Below are 27,977 nucleotides of genomic sequence, written 5' to 3'. Positions count from 1 at the left end.
TGCGCGCGGGGTGGGGGGGGCACCGCACCGCATCAGCACCGCGGGGACCTTCGCCCGAAGGAAGAGGGGGGGGAGAGGAGGAGGAAGGAGAACGACGTGCGCTTCCTCCTCCTCCTCCTCTTCCTCCTCCCCGCTCCCCCCTCCCCGAGCGAAAGTCCCCGCGGAGGCGGTTTCGGTGCCGGGCGCGGCCGTGCCACCGTCCCGATGTACCCTAATATAGCCGTGCCGCGGTACCTGCGGCCCCGCCCGCCCCGGGGACATCAGCCCACGGCTGGGACGCTGCCCTACGTGGGGACACGGGACCCCCAGCCCCTCCCGCTGCCCCCCGGCACCTCTCGGCCCCAATGGCACCGCTGTGGCCCACGGCTGGTGCCGGAGCCGTGTGGGGCCGAGCGGTGCTGGGAATCACCAGGAGATGCCATGGGCAGTGCGTGGAAAGTGCCGCTGTGTCTGCAAGGACCGGGCACCCAACATGGCCATGGAGCTCCAGTATGAGCCATTGGGCTCCAGTGTGAGCCATTGGGCTTCAGTGTGCTCTACGGAGCTCCAATATAATCTGCCGGGCTCTAGTGTGGACTGTGAGGCAGCATCATGGCCCATGGAGCTGTGACATGAGTAATTATATCAAACCATGGGCACTGGCGTGGGCTGCGGGGTACCAATGCAATCTGTTGGGTTCCAAGGCGGTTCCTAGGGCTCCAACATGGACAGTGAGGCACCAGTACAGTCCATGGGCACCGGACTCATGGGGCACCATATGGAGCATGGGGCTCCAACAGGGCCTGTGGTCCATTGGGCTGCAGTGTGGTCTATGGGGCTCCAGCATGGTCCTTGGGACAGCAATATGGTTCTTGGGACATCAGTATGGTCCACAGGACACCAGTATGATCCACGGGGTTCCATCACAGCCTGTTGTTGCTCCATGATGCCCCACACGCCCCAGGCTCCTGCCCACCCTCAGGCCCCTGCTATGGCACAGTATGGGCACAGCACGGCGGGGTTGGCCCCATAGCAGTGATGGGAGACGCTGTGTTTTGGGGCACGAAGCACCACGTGCCCTGCAGCAAGGCCTGTGTCACCCGTGTGGGGTGACAGCTGTCCCCTACAGGGGGTGTCATGCGTATGGGATGTCCCCTATACCAGGCACCCCTATACCGGCATCCCCTACACATGGAGCCCATCCCACACAGTGTCCCCTATTTGAAACGTCCCCTATACGAGTGCCCCCGATGCGGGGCGTCCCCTACACGGGTTGTCACCCATACGGCTGTCACCCATAGGGTCCCCTACACTCAAGTGTACCCTACCGAGGGGAGCACCTCTAAGTGCCCCCCCCGTGTGGATCCCAGCATCGCACCGGGAGCCGCCCCGCACCCCTCCGCACTCCGAACCCCACGGTACCGGGGGGGGCACCGCCGTGGGGCGCTGGGCCGGGCCGGGGCGGCCGCCCCCCGCTTTGCCCCCCACCCCCACCCCACGCTTTGCCCCATGCAGATTCCGGGGTTCTCGGGGCGGGGACGAGCCGGCAAGTCTCCCCACGTGGCCGGGTGCGGACTAGCCAATGGGAGCGCGTGTTTCTGAAAGATCTCCATATATGGCGATGTTCTCGGCCGGGTGGGCGGCGCTGCCGCCCCCTGGATATAAAACCGTGGGGCTGGCAGCGGGACGGTCTCACTCCGCCGGCGGCAGCGGACCGCGCGCAGCGTCACCGCTTTCTTCAGCACCGGGCGCAGCCTCCCCGCACAGGTACGGCCCCGCGCCCCCCTCCTCGGGGCCGGCGGCGGCTGAGGCAGTGCGCGCGATGCCGCGGGGTGTGCGGGAGGGGAGCGCGGTGGGGGTGAGGGGGACTCAGCGCTGCGCAGCGCCCCATAGGGCCTCACCGCCAGCCATTCCCCCCTTCCATTTCCCCCCCCTCCGGTCCCGGCGCGCTTTGGCCGCGCCCGCTCTGAGGGCCGTTGGGGTGGGGCGGGACGCGTTGTGATTGGCTGCGGTCGCGCGTGACGTCACGGCGCGGGAGATTCGAATGGCGGCGGACGGAGCCATGGGCGGCGGCGGGGGGGGGGGTTGCATGGTGGGGGGTGACGGTGGGGTGACGGTGCGACCGTCCCGCAGAACAACACCCCAAGATGGAAGAGGAAATCGCAGCGCTCGTGATCGACAATGGCTCCGGCATGTGCAAGGCGGGATTCGCCGGGGACGACGCGCCCCGCGCCGTGTTCCCGTCCATCGTGGGCCGCCCCCGGCACCAGGTGTGTGTGTGGGGCGGGGGTGCGAGGGCTGGGGGAAGGCGGGGGGTTGGGGGGGGTCGGTGGGGCTGTGCGCGTTGTTGACCGCGGGCTGCTTGTAGGGCGTGATGGTGGGCATGGGGCAGAAGGACAGCTACGTGGGCGACGAGGCGCAGAGCAAGAGGGGCATCCTGACCCTGAAGTACCCCATCGAGCACGGCATCGTCACCAACTGGGACGACATGGAGAAGATCTGGCACCACACCTTCTACAACGAGCTGCGTGTGGCGCCCGAGGAGCACCCGGTGCTGCTCACTGAGGCTCCGCTCAACCCCAAGGCCAACCGTGAGAAGATGACGCAGGTACGGCTGCTGCCCGCTGCACCGCCCTCCTCCTTTGTTTATGGCACCCTAATCCTGAGCCATCTCTCTCCCACCATTTTCAGGGTTCTGTTCTCCTGGCATTTCCCCCCTGACGTCTCAGGTTTCTTTCATTTGTGTTTTCTGCCTGCTTTTCTTTGCTTTTCCTTCACATCACAGTTGTTTTTTGTTTTTCTTTTTTTTTTTTTTTTTGCATGCCAGCATGCGTGTGCTGACACGGGTGTGAGTGACCCCACTCGGCTCTCAGTGCTCAGCTCACTTATGTTTCGCTTCCCTTTCTGACAGATCATGTTTGAGACCTTCAACACCCCCGCCATGTACGTGGCCATCCAGGCTGTGCTGTCCCTGTACGCCTCCGGTCGCACCACAGGCATCGTTATGGACTCTGGGGACGGTGTCACCCACACGGTGCCCATCTACGAGGGCTACGCTCTGCCCCACGCCATCCTGCGTCTGGACCTGGCTGGCCGTGACCTGACCGACTACCTCATGAAGATCCTGACAGAGAGGGGCTACAGCTTCACCACCACGGCTGAGAGGGAAATCGTGCGTGACATCAAAGAGAAGCTGTGCTACGTCGCCCTGGACTTCGAGCAGGAGATGGCCACTGCTGCCTCTTCTTCCTCCCTGGAGAAGAGCTACGAGCTGCCTGACGGGCAGGTCATCACCATCGGCAACGAGCGGTTCCGGTGCCCGGAGGCTCTTTTCCAGCCCTCTTTCCTGGGTAGGTTTGGGTTAGAGCTGCATGCGGAGGGAGCTGTGGGGCCGGGTGTGCTGTGCGTGCAGCCTGCAATGCGCCCCTGCCTTCCCCCCTCGGCCAGGCATGGAGTCGTGCGGCATCCACGAGACCACCTTCAACTCCATCATGAAGTGTGACGTGGACATCAGGAAGGATCTGTACGCCAACACGGTGCTGTCAGGCGGTACCACCATGTACCCCGGCATCGCCGACAGGATGCAGAAGGAGATCACAGCCCTGGCACCCAGCACGATGAAGATCAAGGTAAGGAGCGCCGCCGCCTCGGGTTGGTTGGGAGGCGGCACGGGGCGGCCCTGACCAGCGCTGTCGTTGCAGATCATCGCCCCTCCGGAGCGCAAATACTCCGTGTGGATCGGCGGCTCCATCCTGGCCTCCCTGTCCACCTTCCAGCAGATGTGGATCAGCAAGCAGGAATACGACGAGTCCGGCCCATCCATCGTGCACCGTAAATGCTTCTAAACGGACTGCTGGCAGGTGCACAGCATCTGCTGCATGAGTCGTCTCACTAGTATACGTTTGCCCTGGCAAATCTATACACCTCATGCTAGCCTCATAAAACTGGAATAAGCCTTCTTTCAAAAGAAACTTTGCCCTTGGAAAGTCTGTACCTGATGTCGTTAGCTGTGTCAGCGCTGGGTTGGCGAGCTGGCACTCGATTCCATCATTTATTCACCGTTTGGTGCACAATTAGAGAAATACCCTGCACAGATCTGCTTAGGGGGGTTGTGCTGCGTGCCCAGATGTGTGCAGGGTATTCAGAGTCAGTCAGGCTTCCATCCAGTGCAGAGTATTCCAGATTTGGTGTAGAGGCTGGTAGGAGATCCATCCACACCCACTTCTGTCGCCGCCGTTCTAAGCAAGGTTGGGAAACATATCTGCATCCGAGCCTTACCAACCAGCCCTCCTCCTCCCCACCCCTCTATAACCACCACGGGGCTGAGGTTCCTCAACGCGGGTTGCTGAAACTTGGCATTGACACCTGTAAATTTATGCATCGTTTTAATTTATGTAAGATTTTTTTTCTTTTTGGTTTTTTTTTTTTTTTCCTTTTTTTGGGTTTTTTTTTCTTTTTTGTACGTTGCCTTAAATGTTCTCACGTTGACGGTAGGAAACCAAAATTGGGAAAGTCATCCTCCGGGTTGAGAAATCGTTCAAATGCCCAACGACACATCATTGTGTAAGGAAAATAATAATAAAGGAAAAAAAAGAACCGCTGCAGTAAACTTCACCCGGGGCTCTGTGTGTGTGTGGGCCTGGGGCTGCGGGCCGCCCGGCGGGTGAAAGGAGCCCTAGGAGGGCTGGCTTGGGGGCAGGGGGGTTCCTGGGGCAGCGGACGGTTGGATCCTGAGGGGCTGTGGCTGCTCGCAGCCCCTTCTTGCCGTGGGGGCGCGGCTCAGCTCCCTGCCTGGGCTGGGGGCGCTGCTGGTGCACGGAGCTGCCTGGAGGTGGGCGCTGCTGCTCTGAGCCCCGGGCTGTGCCCTGCTGTCCGTCTGTCCCTCCGTGCGCGCACCTGGCCGTCCATCTGCCGCTCCGCCTGTCCATCCCTACGGCCGTCTGTCCATCCTTCCTCCTTCCCTCCCCCCCCCCCCCAACTTCTCAGGCTCCGTCCTTCTGTCCGCCCGCCGCCAGGGGGCAGCACCGCTCCGTGCGCCACGAGTTGGCGCGTTCTCAGCTCCAGGCTCATCCTCCCCCCCTGCACCCCGTTGCCCCCCAGGCTGCGTTGCTCCCATCGCCCCCCCACCCCTACGGCGCCCCCAACGCCTCCACGTCACCGCACCCCGCACCCCCCCTCCCCCCGGGCGCACACAGTCGCCTCTCCTCTGCCGCCGGGAGGGAAAGGGTTAACAGCGCCCGGGTGGTGAGAACAAAAGGGCTCCCCGCCAGCCAATGGGCGAGAGGCGCTGCGCATCGGCGCCCTCTGATTGGCTACGGTGCGGCCAATGGCGTGCGAGCGGTGCTTGTCTGTCTTTCCCCACGTGGGGTGAGAGAGAGAAGAGAGCGAGCGCTCAGCTCCCGCCCTGCCCGCGTGCTGGGGAGCCGCGCGGCGCTGCGCCCTGCTGTGTGCAATGCGCCCTGCTGCATGGGATGCGCCCTGCTGCATGGGATGCGCCCTGCTGCATGGGATGCGCCCTGCTGCATGGGATGCGCCCTGCTGCGTGCAATGTGCCCTGCTGCATGGGATGTGCCCTGCTGCATGGGATGCACCCTGCTGCGTGCAATGCGCCCTGCTGCATGGGATGCGCCCTGCTGCATGGGATGTGCCCTGCTGCGTGCAATGCGCCCTGCTGCATGGGATGTGCCCTGCTGCATGGGATGCGCCCTGCTGCGTGCAATGCGCCCTGCTGCATGGGATGCGCCCTGCTGCATGGGATGCGCCCTGCTGCATGGGATGTGCCCTGCTGCGTGCAATGCGCCCTGCTGCATGGGATGCGCCCTGCTGCATGGGATGTGCCCTGCTGCATGCGATGCGCCCTGCTGCATGCGATGTGCCCTGCTGCATGGGATGCGCCCTGCTGCATGGGATGCGCCCTGCTGCATGGGATGTGCCCTGCTGCATGGGATGCACCCTGCGGCACCCTGCTGCATGCACATTGCTGCATGTATAATGCACTCTGCTGCACCCTGCAGCACTTTGCTGCACACCCCTCACCCCCCCTGCCTCCTGCACACTGCACCCAGCTGCACCGTGCTGCCTGCACTCTGCATGCCCCCCCAGCCCACCCCCCCTGCACGCACCGTGCCCCCCACCTCATTGCCGTCACACACAACCAACGGTTCATATATTTATTCATAAGCCAAGTTATCAATAAAAAAGTTCCATACTAAAAGGCCTTTACATAGAGTTTGCTGTTCATAAAACCTTTATGTTTTTAATCCTTTTTTTTTTTTTTCCTTTTTTTTTTTTTTTTTTTTCTTTCCGGTCATCACCTTTTTTTTTTTTTTTTTTTTAAATCATTTTTAATTTTTTTTTTAATTATTTTTTTTTATTTGCTGCTTTCCGCGTGCCCGTTTGTGGCTTCCGTGTTTTCTTCTTCTTTCTTCTTCTTTTTTTCTTTTTTTTTTTTCCTTTTTTTTTTTTTTAATAGTGTTGACAACTGGAAAAAGCCCCCCGCGGCTCTGTACACATTTACAGCGCTGGGGAAGGAAGGAGGGGCGGTCGGGGGGCGGTGGGGCCGGGCAGGGCAGGGCAGGGCGGGCCAGCGCCCCGCACACCCCCCGCTATTGCACCGCGGCCCCCCCACCGCCGCCCCCCCCCTTATATACAGAGCCCCCCCCCCGCTGTCCTCATCCCAGCCAGGCTGGGGGGAAACAGTGCATGAATCGGACCCCTCCCCCCCTCCCCCCTTCTCCCTTCCTCCCTCCCCGCGTTATTATTATTATTATTATTAATATTTTAATTCTCGTCCTTTGTTTGCTGTCGGGTTGTTGTTATTATTATTTTTTTTTTCCTTTTTTTTTTTTTTGGTTTTTTTTTTTTTTTTTTCTTTTTTTTTTTCTCCATAAAACTTCCCGGAAGAAATAATAACAATATTTACACGCAAAATAAATAGAACAACACACCTGATTTCTGCTTTACCTGCTGGCAAACAGTCAGAGGTACTAAAGGGAAAGTATGGCTTGTGCGGGAGCTCCCCCAACCCCCCCTCCCCCTCCAAACCCCCCCCCCCCCGCGCAGCCCCAGGGCCGGGCCGGGCTTTGCATAATGGCCGGGGGGGGGGGCGGGGGGGAGGAGGGGTCTGCGTGCCCCCTCCCCGCGTCCCCGTGGGTCAGCAGAGGACGGGCACTCCGTCGGCGGTGACGAGGCGGCCGGTGGTGGGGTCGTAGGTTCCCGCCAGGTAATAGAGATCCTGGCGGTCCTGGTACTTCTTGCTGCGGGTCATTTGCTCGTAGTGCTCCCTGCCCACCACCTGGCACTTGTGGGAGATGGTCTGCACGTCGTTCTCGTCCTCGTGGCACGACTGGTACAGAGCGTTCTGCGGGGATGGGGGTCACACGCTGGTACTCGCTGCGCTGCCTCCATCCCATCCCACCCCACCCCACCCCACCCCATCCCCATCCCCATCCCCATCCCCATCCCCATCCCCATCCCCATCCCCATCCCATCCCCATCCCACCCCATCCCCATCTCCATCCCCATCCCCATCCCCATCCCCATCCCATCCCATTCCCATCCCATCCCCATCCTACCCCATCCCCATCCCATCTCCATCTCCATCTCCATCCCCATCCCCATCCCCATCCCATCCTACCCCATCCCATCCCACCCCCCCATCCTATCCCATCTCACCCCATCCCCCTCCCTATCTCCATTCCCAAACCTGTGCCCATCCCATTCCATTCCATCCCACCCAATCCCATCCCTAAAACTGTGCCCATCCTATCCCTATCCCCATCCTCATCTCCATGCCCAAACCTGTGCCCATGCCATCCCATCTCATACCCAAACCTGTACCCATCCCAACTCATTCCATTCCATCCCATCCCCAAATCTGTGCCCCATTCCATCCCATCCCCATCCCATTCCTAAACCTGTGCCCATCCCCTCCCATCCCCATCCCCATCCCCAAACCTGTGCCTATTCCATTCCCATCCCATCCCATCCCATCCCATCCCATCCCATCCCATCCCATCCCATCCCATCCCCAAACCTGTGCCCATCCCATCCCCATCCTATGTCATCCCACCCCATCCCCAACCCTACCCCAAACCCACCCCCCCCACACACCTGTGCCCACCCCACCCCACACCTTGCCGTCGCTCTGCCTCTTGCCCAGCTTGGTCTCCTCGGGGTGGTAAAACCACTTCACCTTCACCACCATGTTGCTGCCCCAGGACTCCCACATGCTCTCGATGCGCCCGATGTAGGGCAGGTTGGGCCGCCCGGCCGACAGGAAGACGGCGCAGTCCCCGATGCGCAGCGTCTCCTTGCCCCGCACGATGGCCTTGTAGAACAGCTTCCGTGCCTTCCCCTTCATGCCCCGCCGCTGCAAGGAGCACCGGTCAGAGCACTGCACACCACGACCCTGCACATTCCGCACCACTCTCCACCCACCCCGTGCTCACACCCAGCATCCTGCACCCTGCACTGCATCTGCACACCTGCAGGTTGTGCTTCAAGCTCCATGCGCTCGCTCGAAGCACCCTGCACCCGTGGATCCTACCCACTGCACTCTGCTCCGTGGGCCTGCACAGCCACAAGACTGTGCCCAAAGCACTCTGCATCCACACATCCTACCCCGCGCACCACGTTCCATTCACTACGCCCATCCATGCACCTTGCATCCTTCCGTGCCCTTCTGCACCTACACACCCCTCACCATGCTCCAAGCTCTGCTCAATGCCCCCCGCATCCAGACATGCATCCACACACCCTGCGCTCCCTCTCAGCCGTGCACCAGGCACACTGCACCACGCTCTCTGCACCACGCGCCCTGCTGTGCCACAAACACTGCTCTGCACACCCTGCACGCAGCCACGCACCCCCAGATGCTGCTCTGAGCACCGTGCCCCACGCGCCACATCCCCACACCCCCACTCTGAGCGCCCCACTGCTCTGTGCCCACTGTACCTGCGTGGGGTTCCCCGACCACCTCCAGAGCTGGCGCGCGGGCAGGAAGGCGGAGATCTTTGGCCGGTTTTCCACCGAGGGCAGCCGCTGCCTCCGGGAGAACTCTTTGGCTTTGGAGAAGCTGAGGGCCTCCTTGCGCTTGAGCTTGGCCTTGGGGCCGGCGGCGGCCGCCTTGGTGAGGAAGCAGCGCTGCGGCGCGGAGCCTTTGGAGCGCAGAGCCTCGGGTTGCGCCAGCAGCGCCGGCACCGGGTGCGAGAGGCAGGTCTGCAGCAGCAGAGCCGAGTCCTCGTCCTCCGAGCTGTACGACGAGTCCTCGTTGTCGGAGGAGCAGAGGCTGGAGGTGGAGATGGAGCCGGAGCTGGAGGAAGTGGAGGAGCCCGAGGAAGAGGAGGACACCGACAGGCGGGTCATGAAGCGCGAGGGCACGTCGGCACCCAGCCCGCCAGCATCCTCCTCCTCATCCATGTCCGAGTACGAGCTGTGGCAGTCGCTGTCGCAGTTCAGGCTGAACTCGGCCTGACCCGAGTACTTGCGCAGCGCCAGCCCCACGGGCAGCGGGTGCACGGCCGCCCTCCCCTTCCTCTCCTTGCCCAGCGCCGAGTGCGCGTAGCTGCTGGCCAGCGGCCGCTCCAGCTTGGCCCCAAAGTCCTTCTCGCCCAGCAGCAGGGCCTTGCAGTTCTTGTTCTTGGGGGACGTCACCCCTTCGTGGTCCAGCTTCACCAGGAACTCGCCGCCAGCCCTGCGCCGGCTGCCTTTGCCCATCTCAGCCTCCAGCCGCTCCGCCTTCTTGCAGCGCAGCAGCTTCTGCGCGGTGGGCAGCACCAGCCCGGCGCCGGCCCCGAAGGACGCGTAGGAGCTGGCGATGCGGCTGAACGAGTCGGCCCCGAAGCCGTTGCCGAAGACGGGAGCGGCGACGTGGTGGTGCACGGGGAACAGGGCCTCCTTGGCACGCAGCTTCTTGGTGCTGCCGTTCACCTGGAAGAGGTTCTGCAGCACGGCCGTGCCTTTGCTCGCCGCCTTCCGCTTCGTCTGTGCCACCGCCGACCAGCTGAGCAGAGGGCCGCCCCGCCGCCCCAGCGGCTCCCCCAGCGCCGGCGCACGGCTGCCCGACAGCAGCTCCAGGGCTTTGCCTGAGGGGGGACGGCGGTCACAGCCTCAGTTCTGAACTGCATCCCCTCCTCCTGCGCCCCTGCCTCTCCTCCCCATGCCTGCGTCTTTCCCTGCCCCCCCTCTCCCTGCCCGCATCCCTGACTCCTGCTAACCTCCCCATCTGCATTCCCTCCTGACTGCATCCTTGCATCCCCTCTCTTCTCCTTTCTGTGCCCGCATCCCCTTTTCCCTGCATCCCTCCATCTCCCCCCCATGCCTACCTCCCCACATCCCCTCTCCCTGTCTTCTCCCCTCCTCCACGCCACCAACCTCACAACTTCTTCTATCCACCCGCACCCCACCAACTCTCACATCCCACCACGCTGCCCCACGCCTGCACCTCTGCTCCTCCACAACATCCCCTCCCTCACTGTTGCTAACGCCCAGCCACCCCATACTTGTAACCCCCCCCCCCATACCGCTTTTCTCCTTGCAGATCGCCTTCTTGCCCGAACTCCTGGGGCCCTTGGGGCCGTCGTGCCTCTCGGTGCACAGTCCGGGGGGCAGCTCACCAGGGGAAGCCACATCACCACAGGAGCGCTTGTTCCGCCGGCACGAGCTGGACACCAGCAGCGCAGGGGACGGCTCTGTGCCTGCGGGCAGAGCGGGGCTCAGCGCTATCCCCACACCATCCCCACAGCCCCATCCACCATCCCCATCCCATCCCATCCCATCCCACTCACACTGGATCTTGAAGTCAGGTGGCAGCAGACGGATATTGGACACGGCGATGTGCCCCGTGTCCCCGTCATCGAACTCCACCATCACCGCCTCGGGGTCGTCCTCCTCCTCGTCGCTGGAGGAGCCTGCGGCAGAGCAGGACGTGGGGCCGGGGCTGGACAGGGCCGTGCCCCCCACCCCGCTGCTGCCTCCACCACCCCTCACCTTGCACCACGTTCCCTGGGTACAGGCAGCGTGACTTCTGGCTCCAGTAGGCGCAGACGCGGGTGCCGGGAGGAAGGCTGCGCCGTGACTGTGGCCGCACGTCCAGGACCTGCGGGCAGCACCGGGCTGTGTGAGCCCTGTCCCCATCCCCATCCTTGTCCCCAAAGCCATTCCCCATCCCCATCCCCTTAGCTACTGGCTGGACCTTAAGACATTTGCACTAGGTGAACTTTGAAGGTTCCTTTCAAAGGAATCACTCCTTTCCATGCCATGCCATTCCATTCCATCCTATCCCACGCCATTCCAAGCTATTCCACATCCATATCCTTGTCCCTGTCACCAAACCTATCCCCATCCCCATTCCCATCCCCATCCCCATCCCCATCCCCATCCCCATCTCCATCCCTATCTCCATCCCCCCCCATCCCCATCCCCATCCCCATCCCCACTCACTGCCTCCTGCAGCAGCTGTTCCTGTGAGTAGATGCGCTGCCGGTTCCCCCTCTCACCCTCGATGACGATGCTGTATCTGGGGAGAGGCAGGTGACAGAAGGGCTCAGCGCTGCCACCCCACACCCCGCAGCTCTCCATCCCGCAGCCCCCGGCCCCACTCACATGTCGGGGGGCTGGATGGTGCGCACGCTGCCGGCATACAGCAGGCTGTCTTCCTTGGGGATGAGGATGTGCAGCCCGTCCCGCAGGTCTTCCTTCTGGATGGCGCAGGTGTGGAGTGGGGGGGAGCGGCGCCCGCCTGCGCTGCCCTCCTCCTCCTCCTCTGAGAAGCTGCTGTTGTCGTCGAAGTCGAAGTCGTCCTCCACGGTGAAGCTCTCCAGCAGCTTGCTGACCGCCCGGCCCTTGCACTGTGGGATGGGAGCTCAGTGCGTGTGGGGGACACGGGTGTGAGGGCACGCTATTTGCGGGGCTGCTCACCTGCTTGCTGGCCACTTTGCTCTTCACCTTGCCCAGCTTCTTGCCCTTGCTCAGGATGGTTTTGGCACTCCGGGGTGAGAGGGCCAATGAAAGGGCCCCGTTCTTCCGCTGCAGTGCGGGGACAGGAGGCTCAGACCCATTGGGGAGGGTCCCAGCACTCAGCCCTACCCCAGCCCCACAGTGCCACCTGTGCCCCACCGACACATGCATCCCTTGTAAGCCCCACACCCGCGTTTCCTTTGCCATTCCCAGTCCCACAGGTAACCCAAACCCCCACACCCTGCATCCCTCTGCCATCCCCAACAGCACTGACACCCGATGGCCCCCAGCACCCCCCAGCCTTGTGCTCACCCGCAGTGCTGACTGCAGCACTTTGCTCTTGCGTGTGGCCTTCTTGAGCCGCTCACTGGCCAGCCGTGCGCCGTCCTCCCTCGCCCCAAAGTGCCGGGGGTCCGCAGCACCAAACAGGCTGCAGGCGGAGGGGGGGGCAGCGGAGCTGGGGCCGCCGGTTACGGCCGTCCGGAGGCTTTCTTTGGGTTTTGCCTTCAGCTTCTTCTTGCTGCTCCCCTCCTCGCAGCCGCCCGCTTTGCGCCGTGCCGGCACCTTCTCCAGTTTGCCAGCACCCGGCTTGCCAGGCCGCCGCTTGATCTTCACCTCGCCCTCAGGGCTGCCCAGGCGGCACGGACCTGGGGGTGTGGAGGGGACAGGAATCAGCTCCCTCCGGCACCACTCAGGGGTCCTCCAAACCCCATCCTCCCCAAGTTCTGTTACCTAGCAGCCCCTGCCTTTCCTTCTTCTTCTTCGCCTTCTCATTGGCCTCCATCTTCACCACAGAGGACGGGGAGGGCCCCAGCACAGCCATGGGCACTGAGGGCAGCAGAGCCAGGTCGGGCTCCTCATCCCCATCATCGCTGTCTGAGTCCTCGTTGTGCCCATCTGCAAGGTGGGGGACAGGGCTGAAGGACCCCTTGTGCCCTGCGGTGGCCCCAAGCACCCCCTGTGCTGGACAGGGTGAGAGGTGGGTCCCAGTCCTTGGGGGTACCCGGGTACAAGCGGTCCCTGAGTGTGTGTGCAGCCTCCATGTAGCATCAAGCTCCCACTGCAACAGTCCCTGGATTGCAGCAGTCCCATCCCCTTGCTCCAAGCAGCCTCTCCATGCTGTGCAGCTCACTGCATGAGCCCAGCCCCATATGGGACCCCCCCAGGTAATGCAGGGTCCCCTTCAGCCCCATGCCAGACACTCCCAGCTCCACACGGTGCCATCCCCGCTCCATGTGGGACACCCCAGCCCCGTGCCAGACTCCAAACCCAATTGGGATGCCCTCAGCCCCACACAGGACCCCCCCAACTCCATGCAGGACCCCTCAGTCCCATGTGAGACATTCCCAGCCCCACGTGAGACACTCCCAGTCCCACGCAAGACCCCCATCCCTCTCCTTACCTTTGAAGCCAGAGATCTCACAGGGGTCGGGCTCCTGGGGCTGGTACTTGGCTGTGCCCTTGGAGCTCTTGGGGCGAGACAGCTTCTTCTGGATGCGGCCGCCAGGGTTGGGCTCTTTCCGTCGGAAGGGGCTGATGCCAGCAGGGAGCCCTTTGCTCTTCACTTTCTGCTTCAGCTGCGACACCTTGTGAGCCACCTTACAGGCCAGCTTGCTCTGCGCGCTGCTCTTCTTGCACCGCACCTTCTCCTGCGGGGAGGAGTGAACGGGCTCAGGATGGGCGGCAGCCCCTCACCCCGCAGAGCCCGGCCCCGCGGTGGGGTGCACTCACCGCAGCCCCCGCCATGGCTCCGTACTGCTGCTCCAGTTTGCTGCGCTTCTTCTTGGGCTGGGGCTCGGCGCGCAGCTCGGCACACAGCAGGGACAGGCTGCTCTGCACCGCCCTGCGGGAGCGCGCCGTGGGCACCCACCGTCCCCCCTCGACCCGCACACCCCTCCTATTCTTTCCCCCCGCAACCTTCACTCTCTTAAACGTTTCGTGACATAAAACCTCCAGATTAATTTTTTTCTTTTTTTTCCCTCTGTCTTAATTGAAGGAACCATTTAGTGCAGATTTAACTATTATTACCAAATCATCGGGCCTGATGCCGCGCGCGCACACACACTCCAATCGTGTTTGGACTAGCTCGGAGGATTTATGCAAATGGGCCTGTCGGGAGAGGCAATTTGTAGCAGAGAAGGACAATTATACAGGGCCCGTGAGTGTGAAAACGACTGCGCCGGGCGGCTAATGGATAATAATAAAGCGCCGGCAGCAATGAACACCACTGCAGCGTGACCAATGACTTTATACAGCGCAGATAAAGAGGCTTTTATGCAACGCTGCTCCCGCATCCGGGCGGGGGGAGGCCCAGGGACGGAGACCCCCACAGCCAGGGACGGCCCCACCACCCCCATCATAGGGTCGGTCCCCTCTGTCCCCAGCGCGGGGACAGGCGGGCGCGCACCCCCCGCTCACTCACTTGACCTTGCGGCTCTCGGCCCGGCCCAGCGTGCTGCAGTGCTTGCGCTTCCTCGGCCGCCCTGGCCCGCGCCGCGCCGGGCTCCGCGAGCTCTCGTCGCGCCTGCAGCCGCGGGGCGAAACCGGGGGCAGCCTGAGCCGGGCTGAGTACGGCCGGAGCTCAGTGCACCGATGGGCGCCGCCCGCACGATGCTCAGCGCGGCCCCGAGCGATGCCACGGCGCTGAGAACGGCCCCAACTCATCGCATCGCTGAGCGCCAGCCGTGATACCGCCGGGCTGAGCGCGGCGCTCACAACTCATGGCACTGATGAGCGCTGCCCTTGCAGCGTCGCCGGGCTGAGCACAGCCCCGAACTCATCGCACCGCTGGGTGCTGTGCTTTGATGCCGTCGGGCTGAGCACTGCCTCCTACTCACTGCACCGGTGACAACCATGCAGCCCCCAGTCCCAACCTCAGGGCCGCACCCCCCCCCCCCGCAGGATAGGGATGGGGATGAGGACCTACTCGTGGTCGTGCCGCCGCTGCAGCTTCACCAGCTCACGCTGCTTCTCCTTGTAACGCCGCTGCAGCTCAGCCAGCCGCATCCGCACCTCCACCTCCTGAGTGTTGAGCTGCTCAATGGCCGCCTTCAGCGGGCACACCTGGGGATGGGGACACGGCCGTTCGCCCCGGGCACGGCTCACCCAGCACGGCATGGCAGTGTGGGGCGGGGGGCGCTCACTCACCGCCTTGGTTTTGGGGGTCCAGGTGTACTTGCGGCGCGGCACGCGGGCACGGGGCGGCGGGGAGGCGGGCAGGGGGCTGAGTGCTGGGGGGCTGCCCTCCCGGCTGGCTGCCTCCACTAGAGACCAGGCGGCTGCCACCGTGGCCAGGTTCTGTAGGTTGAAGGCCAGCAGGTCCTCGTCCTCCCCTGCCAAGAGCTGAGGTCAGTGGGGATGCACCAGAACCCCCCCTGTCCCATCTCAGCGCACGCTGCACTGGAGTGGCACCGATCACACATGCGGGGGCAGCACCCATGGGTGGGCTTAGGGAGAACTGCCAGAGGCTTGGGGATCCGGGGGCATGCAGGGCACGCAGGGGTCTGTGGGGTACGGGGTGCTGCATGCACACACTGCCACAGCACATCCACAGAGCACAGGGATGGCACAAAGGGCACAGTGTGTCCCCAGAGCGCTGCAGGGACGGGTGCATGGGAACAGCCAGCGATGAACTCATCGGTGTACAGAGCCAAGGCCAGGGTGGGGAGGGACGCAGTGATGCTCCCCAACCAGAGCTCCATCTGTGGGAGGGGGATCCGTGGGGACTCCATGGCCCCCACACACAGACGCACAGCCCTATAGCAAGGTACAGCCAGCACCGAGCATGCGAGGCCCTGCGGCTGCCGGCCCGCTGCAGAGGCGCTGGGGAGATGCCAGGGCCTTCCCTGCAGGGGCCCCTGGGATTCCCTGGGGAAGCCGAGCTGGGAGGGAATCCCGGCGCCTGTCTGGAGCCAGCGCTGGAGCAGAGCCCCAAAGACGGACCAGGGCTGTGAGCAGGGCCCTGCTGTTGGGCACCGTGCTGCTGCAGCTCACCGCGTGCAAAAGGCACACAAACAGCAAAGATGTGATTCAAACACGCACAAAGCCCCGAGCCGCAGACAGTGCAAGTGTGCAAAAAAGCCCTGCGCTGCAAATATACAGATGATGCACACACAAGCTCTGCAGCGGAAACACGCACATGGTCCTGCTCTGCAATACGAGCACAGTGCTGCGCTGTGAAGGCACACAAAGCCCTGCACTGCCAGCACGGCATTCACACGGCCCTGTGCTGTGAATGCACACTGCGAGCGTGCACACAGCCCCTCCTCTGCTGCACGGCACGCGCTCTGCCCGGCACAGCCCTGCACACACGCTGCAGCCCCTCCACTGCACGACCTCTGCGTTGCATGCAGCGCGCTGAGAATCCCTGGGAGGCACCGGGGGGGGGCACAGCAATGGGGAGGGGGCACACGGGGCTGCTCACCTTCCATGGCCAAGTCACAGCGGCGTTGGCGCAGCTCCAGTTCGGCCAGCTCGCTGAGCAGCGCGATGCCAGGCAGTCCCACGGTGCAGGGTGCAGGAGAAGGGGGTGCTGGGGGGGGCTCCCCAGGGGACCCCAGCGCTGGCAGCTCCCCCAGGTCGATGCCAGCGGCGATGAGAACCTCCAGCCCTCCTGTGCAGCACTGCTGCATGCTGGGTGCACGGTTGGGGCCGTCGCCCTCCTCCTCCTCATCACAGCTGCCCTCCGGCCCTGAGCCTTCGCTGTCACCTTCTTCCTCTTCTTCATCCTCCTCCTCCTCCTCTTCCTCCTCGCCATCCGGGGGGCCCAGCGGGGAGGATCCCTCTGTGGGCACCGGGTGCTGCTGCTCTACAGAGCTCTGCTCCAACGCCGCTGCTGTTTCCCTGCACGCCCCGAAGTTCTCCTCTCCGGGCACAGCGCCCGGCGCAGCAGCCAGCAGCAGGTGGTGCCGGTGCAGCACGGCACCCGGACCCTCGGCTGCAGCCCCCGTGGATGGCAGCTCCCGCGCAGCAACGGGCTCCTCGGCGGGGCTGAAGGTCCGTGACTGCTCAGGCTCAGCTGGCGGGGAGCCCGCCTGCATGGTGTCGGGGTCGGCGGGCTCGGCAGGGGGCACCTCCGAGAAGCCCATGCTGGAGGCAGGGTAGCTGTACCCTGGGGGCAGGTCTGCGGGAACGAGTGATGCTCAGTGTGAGCTCAGAGCCCATCCCCACCTCCTCCTCCTCACTGCCGTGCCCCTACCTGGCTCCAGGGACTTGGGGTAGTCACGGGGCGGCTGTCCCTCCCCACGCTTGTCCTCGCCGTCGCTGCCCTTGCTCTGCACGGGGACGGGGCTGTCAGCCGGGGAGCGCGGGGCCACAGCAGAGCTGGCAGTGGGGCAGACGGGTAAAGTGCAGGGGGCCGTGGGGAGCGCCACGGGGCACTTGGCCGGGTGCCGCAGGGCCGGGGAGTGGCAGCAAGGGGACAGCTTGGGAGGCCCAGGTGCAGCCGAGGACATGCCCTTGGCCGGGGGGTTTAAGGCAACTGCTTTGTGAGAGGGCTTGAGGGGCTTCTCGGGACCCACGTTCTCCAGCTCCAGGGGCTGCTCCTCCGGCTTGCGCTGCGGGGAATGAGGTCAGCATGTGTCCCTGCAACACATCCAGCCCCGCATCCCACCCAGCAGCATCCCACCTCACCGTCCCAGCCCCGCGTCCCACCCCAACGCAGCCCCCACGCATCCCCAAGTCCCCGTGGCACCTGGACGTGAGCCTGGCGCTGGATCTCGAGGGCCTGGGCCGCCCGCTGCTGCTGCAGGGCGTAGAGCTCCTGCTGTCGCAGGAACTGGGAGCGCGAGTACACAGGCAGCTGCCCCGTGTGCTGCAGGTGGGCGCTGGGACCCCGGCCTGGGTACATGGGGGGCCACAGTGACGCCTGGTCCATCACGTCAGCTGCAAGCAATGGTGGGGGGAGGAGGAGTCAAGCGTGGACCCAAGAGAGGGTCATCCTGCAGACCCCGAAGGTGCACTCCCTCTCACCCTGCACCCAGAAGGACCCCCCATCTTCCACCCTTGCACCACAGCTGCACCCACATGGACTTCCCCACTGTCTATTCCTGAACCTCCCCCAGCACAGATGAGGACGTGGGATGGGGTCACCCTGCAGGTCCTAAACGCACAGCCCCAGAATCCCATCACTTACCCCTGCACCCCCAGCATCACCCCAAGGCCCCCCCCAAGCACAAAGCGAGGATGCCCCGCAGTCACCCCCCACACCCACCAGCCTCACCCAGCGTGTGGGGGGTGCCGTGGGTGGGGGGCTCGGTGGGCAGGATGACGAGCTGGGTGGGGGGCTCCTGGGAGAGGGGGAAGACGGGCTGCATGGTGCTGGGCATGGAGGTGGGGAAGGCGGGTGGCAGGTTCTGGTGCAGCGCGGGGTGGCCAATGCCTGGGGAGGGGGGAAGAGGGGCAAAAGGGGGCTGTCAGCAGTGGGGTGAGGGGGGCAGCCCCATGCTCCCATGTCCCCCCAAGTGGCACCGACCGTAGGAGTGCCCCCCCATCCAGATGGAGGGGCTGCGGGTGCGGGGCAGCCAATGCGTGTGCGCCGGGTGTGCGTGGGCAGCCGGGTCCCCCCCGAGCTGCCCTGCTGGCAGCGAGGAGCCCCCCGCCATCATCAGGTGGGGGGTGAGGTCTCCGGGACAACCCCCCGAGGGGTGCATCCGTGCAAACTCCACCAGCTCCTTGTTGTCCCTGCAGGGAGAAACAGACCTCGGTGGCATCGAGTGGCACTGGGCCACGCTCAGGTAGGTGACACCGTAAAGGGGAGCCCCATTCCCATCCCCCCCGGCGTGGCACTCACTGGAGCAGCAGCTCTCGTCCCGGCAGCCCCAGGCGCTCCTCACAGAGCCGTCCCCTCTCCTCCTCTGCCTCCAGGTCGATGACGTGCATGGGCCGCGTGGTGCCGGCTGTGAGAAGACAGAGAGGTGAGCACGGCCCCAAAGGGACCCCCGGCCCCCCACCGCCCCCCAGCCCTTACCTTTGATGCCAGCGGCCGTCCTGCCCTGCCGGCTGGACCCACTGCCATAGGAAGGCTCAGGACGGCTCAGCGTATCCTTCTGTCGTGCCACGGCCACGGCGATGCCCACCGGTGGCTGCCGCACCTCACCCTCGCCGTGCCCCAGCTCGTGCTCACGGCTTCGGGCGCAGTCTGGCAGCTCCGGCTGCCCCTTGGCCGGGGGGGGGAACTTGGCATCCTGGTGGGCGCAGCTGCCCTTGATGCCACCCAGCCCCACGAAGGGAGCGGCCTTCTGACCCACGATAAGTGCTTGGTTGCTGTACTTGAGGAGATTCTTCATGGCCGAGACCTCATCCGGGGGGGTGGGCATATCCTGGCTCAGCACCGAGCCCTGAGTCATCAGTGCAGCCTGCTGCAGACCCGTGCCAAAGGGGTCCAGGTAGGAACCCTTCCTCTCCTCCGCCATGCCCATGGGGGGGCCCTGGCCCTGCACGCCCCAGGGGGGCAGGGGGGGTGCGGTGTAACCCAGCGAGTTCAGCTCCAGACCTTTGCGCTGACCCTCGGACTGTTCCGCCTCGGCGCCGGTGCCGTGCTGTTGGTGCCGGATCCGCGCCACCTTCTGCGGGGGGGGCTCCTTGGGGCCCTTCTCTAAAGTGCAGCAGGAGGGGCCCAGCTTGGCGCCCAGCGGCTCGCCGTGGTGTGGGGCGCGGGCGCAGTCGGGGGCAGGCGGCACCTCGAAGTACCCCTTCTCCAGGGTGCCCTTGGGCGGGGGGCCGAGGGCACCATAGGGGGCTCCCTCGGCCGCTCCCCCGCCCCCCAGGTACTCCAAGCCCTTCAGCCGCGCGCCGGGGCCGCCCCACTCCATCCTGCGCTCGGCTTTGCCCTCGGCTTTGCCGTGGTGGAACGCAGCCCCGTAGGCAGCGCCGGGGTTTTCGGTGTCGCCGTGCCGCTCCTTGCTCTCGGCGCGCTCCATCCCGCAGCCCTCGGCCGCCACCTGGAAGGAGCGGCTCTTGTCCGTCAGGTGTCCCACCGAAGGCACGAAGGTGGCACCGCTCAGCTTCAGCTCCCGCCCGCCCTTCTCCGGCAGCGGGCACAGCACGTCGGGGCCGGCGTGCAGCTGCAGACAGGGGAAGGAACCGGCGGCCGCGGCGCCGAGCGGGGCCGGACCAGCGGGCACGGCGTAGGACACGGCGTGGTGCAGCATCTGCCGCCGCTCCAGGCACTCTCCGTACGCCGGGGGGGCTTCGGGGGCGGCGGGCTCACGGCACGGCTCCTTGGCGCAGCGCACGGCGCGGGGCAGAGCGCTGCCGGCACAGCTGGGCAGCGCGGCGCGGCCGTCGCCCTCCAGCCCCTTGGCACCCAGCAGGCAGGAGGGCAGGTGCTTGGCGCCGGCCCGGGGGGGCAGCCCCTCCTTGCAGTGCCCCTCGGGTGGCACCGGCAGCACGGCGCGGTGCCGCTCCTTGCCGTCGTCCTCCGGCACCCGTTCCTTGCCGTCCGCTTTGCTCGCCTTCTCCTTGGCCGCAAGGAAGCGGTCGTAGTCCTTGGGGGTCTTGGGCAGGGGGCCGGCGTCGCGCTCGCGGCTGCAGGAGCCGGCGGGGGGGCCGGGGGCGGCGCGAGCGATGCCGGGGAAGCCGTGGCCGGCGGGAAGCAGGGCGGGCTGGGCGGGCAGGTTGCGCAGGTAGAAGTTATCTGCGGGGCGAGAGGAGCGGGTCAGCCCCCCTCCGGCACAGCGCAGCGTGTGCGTCCGCGGCCGTGCCAGCGCCCCGCTAACGAGAGGAGGAGCGCGGGGAAAGGCACGGCCTAATTAGCTCCATTACCCACCCAAACAATGCTCCCTATTAAGCGCCCGCCACAATATTTTGAAAAGCGAGAGTGGCAGCTGGGACGGCTGCCCACCACCCTGCGCCCACGGCTCTGCTCCATCCCGGGCACACGGCACCTGCTCCAGCAACAGCCCTCCGGGGGCACCCAGGGATGGGCACCGCGTCCCTGCACACAGCACGGTGTCCTGCAGCCCCCACCTGCAGGACGAATCCCCCACAGGCACCGCAGTGCCATTCCCAGTGCCACTCCGGTGCCACCCTGGTACCTGCCTTTCTGGCTCTCATAGAAGCGGTGCTGGCTGTAGAGGACGTTGCTGTTCCCGTGGTGGTCCAGGTGGCTCATGGGCAGGAAGGTGGATGCCAGGCTCCCGGAGAAGCGGGGGTACCCCGGTGCTGTGGGGGTGCAGCGGTCAGGGGGCCGCTTGCTGCACGGTGCCACCCATCGTGATGCACACACGTGTGCCATACGTGCACCTCTCCGTGCACGCTCTGCCCTCACCTCGCCACACAGGGGCCGTGATCCCACCCCAATATACACCCCTTGCTCAGGGCAGCCCGGCACAGCGTGGGACTCCCCAACCCGGCCGAGCCGTCCGTCAGCCGCGTGTGCTGCCCGGTCCCCCCCGCCCCCCCTGTGCGGCACGCAGGCCCCGGCACGCCGGCAGCCAGCTGGCAGCCACTCAAACTACCAGCTGGGCCGGGAGCCAGGGCCCTGCGCCAGCACCACCGCCCCACGCCTTAACTCTGTCGGCCCCCGCTCAGGTGGGGCTGGGGCAACGGCGTGCCGGGGGGGCACCGCGGGGCCGCCCCCTCCCACCACAGCCCCGATGAACTGCAGCTGCAGCTCATCACGGCACAGCGATGGTTCCCATCATCCCAGCTCTCCACTGCACATGCAGCACCCAGGGGTCCCGCAGCACCTCCAGCGTCTGAGTGCACCCCCAGATTCAGCACCGCAGAGTGCCCACCGGTGCCGTGAGCTGCCTGGGCTTCAGCCCAGCTCTGTGCACAGTACTGGGGGACAGCACCTTCGTCTGCAGCCCCACAACACCCCCTGCATGCAGCACACCAAGCCTTGTCCTGTTCTGGGCGGGGGGGGTCTGTGGGGTGTGCTTCCCCCTGCACAGCTCACTCACCTTCATGGGAGTGTGAGAACCAGATCTGGGAGGTGCCGGAGTGCGGCCCGCGGAAAGCCGGCTCTGGGGGGGAGGCGGTGGGGCCCGAAGGGTGGCTGGGGGCCCCCGAGCCCAGGCTGCCACTCAGGAAGCTCCCCATGAAGGACGAGGCGGGTGCACTCCCCATCAGTCCGCTCCCTGCTGCGGGGTGAGAGAAGACAGTCAGGGGGTGCCCTGAGCCATGCCTTGCACCCACATCCTCAGCTCCCGCTGTGCTGGTACAGTCACTCACCCCCTGCGCTTGCACAGCTGTGCACAGACACCTGTTGCACGGCATCAGGAGGGCATCCCTTGTGCATGCACGCTGCTTGTGCACACACATCTCGTGCACACACACTTGACCACACATCTCCCCGGTGCGATTGCACGAGGAGTGCCCATGCCCTGCCCCCGTGTGTGCACCCCATGCGCACGCAGCTCCCTGTGACCCCAGCACCGAGCTGCTGTGGGCAACCCCTTGCTGTGCCGTGCTGTGCCAAGCCAGACAGATGGGGTACACGGAACCATGCTGCTCCCAGTAGGGCAGCTGCCAGCCGCAGCAGCCGGAGCGCTGCCAGTGCCCGGGAGGCGGTGACACAAAGGCTGGGGACATGGGGACGGTCGCCTGTGACCGGGGCACGGCTCCTTGGAGCAACGCCGGTGCATCAGGCGCTGCTTTGTCAGTGTGCATGTGTGTGTCCATGCACACGTGTGCAGGGAGAACAGCACAGCAGAGGACGGGGAAGGCAGAGGGCAGCCCCCGCCCTGCGGCCTGGGGGGCACCGGGCGCCCCGCAGGGACACCCCTGCCCCGTTCTTCGGGCCAAGCTGTGAGGTCATGGTGGAAACATCGCAGCCGGTAGCCAGCAGCCCCTCCACGCTTGGCCCCGCTCCTGCCTGCATGTGTTTGCCGACGTGGGCTGGCGGGGCCGCGGCCGCTCGGCCCTTCCCTGGCTCGGCACGGCTCGGCACGGCTCGGCACAGAGGACCGGTGCTGGCCGCCCGCCCGGCCGGTGCAGGAAGTGATGCTTTGCTTTCTAAGCCTGCCCACGCTCCCCGGCTAATCCTGCCGGGATGCCTCTGGGATGAGTGTCGGGGATGTGGTTTCAGGCAGCTCGCTCCTTCCTGCGCCGGCCGTCGGGGCCGCGTGGGTCGGGGGCACGGCCGCAGCCCTGGGAACGGCCCCCACACCTGGGTCGGGACGCGGCACTGCGGTGACGGAGCAGAGGGACCGTGGTGCGGAGCTGGGAACGGCGACGCAGTGAGCTCGGCAGGAAGCCGAGGGTTCCAGAAGGAGCCTCTTCTGGAAGCTGTGAAACAGGCTGTGAAAAACACACAGCACACACACGGGGCCGGAGCGCACCCTCCCTGCGCGTCCCACCCATGACTCACGCCCCCTGGCACGGATGGGTCCCCAGGCGCATGCAGGCCCCCACGTTCCCACCCCGCTCGCACGCTCGGCTCTGCTCGAAGCCCTTCCCACGGCCTCGGCTCTCCCAGTGCGGGGCTGTGGGACGAAGGGCTGCTGAGGCCGTGCCGAACTCTCATCTCACCTCACAGCCACGCAGCACAAGGCGGTGCCATCCCACAGCCCCTCGGCCGGGAACTCCCTGGCATCGCTGCCCGTACCCCGAGGCCAGCGCTGTGACTCAGCCCCGCAGGCACCGCTCGCAGCTCTGCACCAAACTCCCCACACTGACAGCCAGCAGGGCCAGGACTCAGGGCACAGCCGTGGGGTCATCCCCGGTGTGCCCGCATCTGTGCCAACCGTACCACAGCACACAGCCGCTCGTGTCCCACTGCCACTGCAGCATGAGAAGGGAAACTGAGGCGCGGTGGGGACATACAGTCGGATTTGGGATCCCCCAATCGAGGCTGGACTGGACAGAGGAAAGGGTTAAAAGCGGAGCTCACCGCACTGCGTTCTGATCCCCGGCCAAACCGCGGGGGCCGGGAAGCCCGTGGGGAGCGTGGGGGGTTTTTCTGCAGGACAGCCCCAAGCCACCACCGGGTCACCACAGCACCGCGCGCGCCCAGCCTCAGCGCGACCCGCAGGGACGGGCAGTGGGGGGTCAGGAAGGGTGTGAGCCCCCCCAGCGCCGCACTTCGCCCCCGCGCCCGGCCCGGCGCAGATGAGAATGTGTTGGGAAGACAGAAAAGTTTCCCCTGGTGCTGAGTGGGGCCGCAGGAGACTCCGGCCACATCTGCTCCGGCCGAGCTGCTTGCTGGGCTCCCGCCCGGAACGGGGCGCGGGGCCACGGGCACACAACCAAAGCAGCGCTGCCGGGAAAGGGAGGGGGTCCCCGGCCGTGCTCCCACGCAGCATCCCTCCCTTTTTCCCTCCCTCCCTCTCTCTATGGGAAGGCCCTGGCTTTTCCCACGCCCCACTGCTCCCAACCTCACCGAGGCACGGGGGTCACGCACACCATGCTCCTGTACAAGGGTCACCCCCTCCAGCCCCCCTCGGGATGCAGCGGGGCCACAAGGACACGGGGCTGGAAGAGGGGCACTGCCCCCAGGATGCTGTCACTGCGGTGTCCCCGGGGCTGCCCCACGTGAGCGTCTGCGACGTGCGCACCCCGTGGGGTTGGGTTACTCCCTCTGCTATTTCAGGGCTGGAACATTCCTAGCGGGGCCGTGGCTGGGGCTGCACGCCGAGACGCAGGGCTGGAGGGGACCCTCCCCCACCGGGGTCACCGGGACAGCACACATGGGACGTGGCACATGAGGCTGAGGGCACAGCGGAGCCCTGGACCCCTCTCTGGGGACACCCCCCCCCGCACGGCCCCCTCTCATCCCAGCACGATGACAACACCCGGTCATTAATAACCCCACGTCTGCCAGACAGCCCTGGAGGTGCCACTCCCAGCCCTGGGGACCTCACTGGGAGGTGCTGGGGATGCCCCCCCTTCCCCCCCCACCACATCGCGCTCCCCTCCACGCAAAGCGCATTTTAACCCAACGTGGCCCCTTTAAATATTTGGCAAATAGCAAATAAGTGTAATATAATTTCCCCGCCGTTATAATTTAAGATTAATCCATATTGTTATGGCACTAAATAAATGCTGTAATATTGAAACGCCGTTCAAATTAGCTTGACAGAGTGCCAGAAGTACAATTAAAATGTTATCCGATGGGTAATCACAAGGCAGTCTCTCCGTGCTAAGTGCCACTTGCAATCTGTCGTCTTTTGACGGAGGGAAGGGGAGGACGGAGCAGAGCAGGGGCTGCACGCCGGCTCGCCGTGTGGGCGCACGCTGCTCCATGCGCGCCGCTCACGAGGACGGTGCAAAGCTCCTTGCACGACTGAAGCACGCTGCACGGTCGGCACGCCGCTCGGCACGCTGCCGTTGCACACCGTGAACCCCCCACTGCCGGAGAGGCCATTTTGGGAGCAGCTCCGTGCCCTACAATAGGATGGGGCCGCGGGGAAGCCAGGAAGGTGCGGGGCTGTCCGTCCTCCCGCTCAGCCCTATTCACCCTATGCAAATCCCCTCGCGCGAAGCGGTGGCAAACCTCACCCTGTGCATGCACGGGGGTCCCTATGCACAAAGCAGAGGCGAAGGCAGCAAAGCACTGCACCCCTGCCACGGGTCGCTGCCGGGCCCAGGAGACCCCCGGGTGTCCCAGCAGGGCTGAGTGCTGTCGGTGCCGGGGTTGGAGGCGCAGCTCCGTGCCCATCTGTTTCATTTTACGGAGCGGATAAAGAAGAACTCCAAGAATGAGATTATTGGGTGAGTGTTTATTTACCCGCTATCGCGGGCAGGAGGGAGGGGCCGCAGTTCAAAGCCCGTGCGAATCTTTGCAAAGTCACTCCATCGCCAAATCTGCTATTTTTACGTCCCGCTAGCACTGCCCGCTCGGCTGTCGGCACGGGGACACGGAGCGGCTGCCGGGAGGAGGGGGGGGGGGGGGGCCGGAGGATCGGAGGGGTTGTGGAGAACTGCAGCCCTGGGCCCTCCCTCTGTGCTCAGCCCTGAGCCCCCAGCGCTGTCCCCAGGCCCACCCCAGCCCACGCCACAGGGTCACCGCCTGAGCGCCGGAGGACAAAGGAGGGATGAGGGGGGAGGGATGGAGGGAGAGGACACGCAACCCACCCGCCCCCCCCGTTGGATCCCAATCCCACCCCGTGCACAGATGGAGCCACCCCAGCACGATTCCACGAGATTCGGGTTTCTCAGCCATCCTGCTTTCCTTTTCCCCGACACATGTGCGCTCTCCACCCCCCCCAACCCCGCAGTAATCTTCCGCAGAAGTGTCACTAATAAGGAGTAGACAAGTTAATCTCAAAATCTGTTTTAACTTTGACACCTACTTTTCAGAACGCGGAGCGAACCCAGCACCGCAGCCCCCACGGCCCCACATAGCTCCAAGCCCCGCTCCAGGCGAACCCCCCCTGAACCCCCCATTGCGGGGCCACAAGGCCAAGCAGAATCGCCCCCATCCCCACCTGTTTTAGGACCCAACCCTGTCCCAGCAGCGCTCGGCCCGAACCTGGAATGCAACACACAGCTGTGGGGAGGAGAGCGCAGCACCGGGGCTGCAAACCGCACGGCGGCACCGGGGTGCAAAACAGCAGCGGGGTGCAAAGCAGGAGAAGGTTGCAAAGCAGCATCGGGGCCACGGAGCACCGGCAGCATTGCAAACCCGGACTGCGTGGTTGGGATGCAGAACAGCACCGCACGGCCGGGCCGCAAAGCGGCACCGCGATGCAAAGCGGCGTAGGGCTGCAGCCCGGTCGCAAAGCAGTGCAGGGGTTGCAGCGTGTCCGTGCTGCAGAGCAGTCCTGCTGGCAGCACAGCTCTGTGCCGCTGCGCCGCGATCCCAGCTGGGGGTTAATCCATAAATACATCAGAAGGGCAGAAATCGCAGCCCTGACGCCGCTCCGGCCGCGTTTCCCACCCCTCAGCTCATCCTGGGGGTGCTTCCCCCTCACCCCCTCGCCCCCCATCCCCATATCAATGCTGCTGAGCCCCCCCGGCCCGTCTCACATCCAAAAGCAGCCGCCATCCGAAGCGCCGCTCCGCCACAACCGCGCGGCCCTCAGCGACGCCTTTCACCAAACAACGCTACAACATTATTTCTCCCCCCCATGTTTTTTTCTTTGCCTCTCCTTTAAACCCTTTTTCTCAGGGTTCCTTCCGAACCCCCCCAGCCCCGCTCAGCAGTGCCTCCTGGGAGCTGTAGTCCGACCCGGAGCCATTTGGGGAGCTCCGCTGCCCGCAGTGCCGGCGCTGCTCAGCCCCGCGCGGCGGCTGAACGGCTCCGGTGCCAACAGCGCCGAATATTTTTAGCTCTTTCTGTTGTTGGCTTTGGCTTCTTTTTTTCTTTCCTTTTTTTTTTTTTTTTTTTTCTTTCCTTTTCCCTCTTCCACCCCCCTTCTTTTTTTTTTTTAATTTTTTTTTTTACTTTTATAAAATAATAATAATAATAATAATAATAATTCGTGCCACGGTATTTTTAGCCCCAGCTCCGCACTACGCCTCGCAGCACCGCTCTGCTTTCGGACTCCCAATGTATTTCCCTCCCCTCCCCAACCTCCGGGGCCGCTCCACGGCCGCAGCCACAAAGCGAAACCGCTCCAGAGGGGTCCGTTCCGCGTCCCCCCCTTCACCCGCAGCCCCCCCGGCGCGGCCCGGCCGTGCCCCCCGCCCTAATCCACGCACTAATTGTAATCCCATTACAGCAGAGCGAATTCGAGCCGGGCAGCAAAACGGCGACGGGAGCCGCGGCTCCGCGTCCCCCCCGCACCGCGCACAAAGCCGCGGCCGCGCTCCGCCGCATTCTTTTTCCACCGCCCATAACAGCGCCCTTGTTCTCCCCGCAGCACCCCGCACCCCTTTATAAAAAATTATTCCTTTTATTTTTTTTTTTTCCTCCCTGAATTTAATTCCTCAACCTCCCCCCCGCCTCCCCACCTCAACGCAGCCGCTGACCTGAGTGCGTGGCCATGGAGATGGGCGCGGGGAAGAACTTGGCGGGCTGGAAGGGGCCGGGGGGCGCCGAGCCCGGGCCGCGCCCCGCACCGTGCCGCTGTCCGAGGCCGCCCCGCTCCGGCAGCAGCCGCGGGGCGGGCGCGAAGTCGCGGCCGTCCATGGCGGGGCCGGGCCGGGGCTCT

The 27,977-nt window shown here is 64.7% G+C and overlaps 2 protein-coding genes across 4 annotated transcripts; one reads left to right on the top strand and one right to left on the bottom strand.

Moving 5' to 3' along the window:
• Positions 1–1,652: 1,652 nt before the first annotated feature.
• ACTG1 (actin gamma 1) lies at positions 1,653–4,593 on the top strand. Its single transcript, XM_052687946.1, has 6 exons — positions 1,653–1,746; positions 2,113–2,249; positions 2,348–2,587; positions 2,891–3,329; positions 3,427–3,608; positions 3,681–4,593. The coding sequence occupies exons 2-6, from the start codon at positions 2,127–2,129 to the stop codon at positions 3,822–3,824; spliced, it is 1,128 nt and encodes a 375-aa protein (XP_052543906.1). The 5' UTR covers positions 1,653–1,746; positions 2,113–2,126; the 3' UTR covers positions 3,825–4,593.
• A 2,464-nt stretch (positions 4,594–7,057) lies between these two features.
• Positions 7,058–27,977, bottom strand: BAHCC1 (BAH domain and coiled-coil containing 1). 3 transcript variants are annotated; one of them, XM_052687964.1, is made up of 26 exons: positions 27,796–27,977; positions 21,843–22,022; positions 20,977–21,099; positions 18,905–20,572; positions 18,728–18,833; positions 18,410–18,618; positions 18,158–18,316; positions 17,630–17,820; positions 17,135–17,492; positions 16,361–17,059; positions 15,085–15,269; positions 14,864–15,000; positions 14,360–14,461; positions 13,669–13,780; positions 13,340–13,586; positions 12,670–12,834; positions 12,250–12,584; positions 11,899–12,006; positions 11,584–11,828; positions 11,422–11,497; positions 10,969–11,077; positions 10,767–10,889; positions 10,503–10,676; positions 8,935–10,064; positions 8,114–8,350; positions 7,058–7,339 (listed from the first exon to the last, which is right to left on the bottom strand). In XM_052687964.1, exons 1-26 carry the CDS (start codon positions 27,953–27,955, stop codon positions 7,133–7,135), a joined length of 7,545 nt encoding a protein of 2,514 aa, XP_052543924.1. In that variant the 5' UTR covers positions 27,956–27,977; the 3' UTR covers positions 7,058–7,132. The 3 variants fall into 3 exon arrangements, with proteins under 3 accessions (XP_052543924.1, XP_052543925.1, XP_052543926.1); XM_052687965.1 differs by having other exon boundaries at positions 21,843–22,019; XM_052687966.1 differs by lacking the exon at positions 14,360–14,461.

Source organism: Tympanuchus pallidicinctus, unplaced genomic scaffold, assembly GCF_026119805.1.
Source record: "Tympanuchus pallidicinctus isolate F22 unplaced genomic scaffold, pur_lepc_1.0 scaffold23, whole genome shotgun sequence".
In the NCBI taxonomy this organism is placed as follows: domain Eukaryota; kingdom Metazoa; phylum Chordata; class Aves; order Galliformes; family Phasianidae; genus Tympanuchus; species Tympanuchus pallidicinctus.
This window is presented reverse-complemented; position numbering and strand designations above follow the sequence as displayed.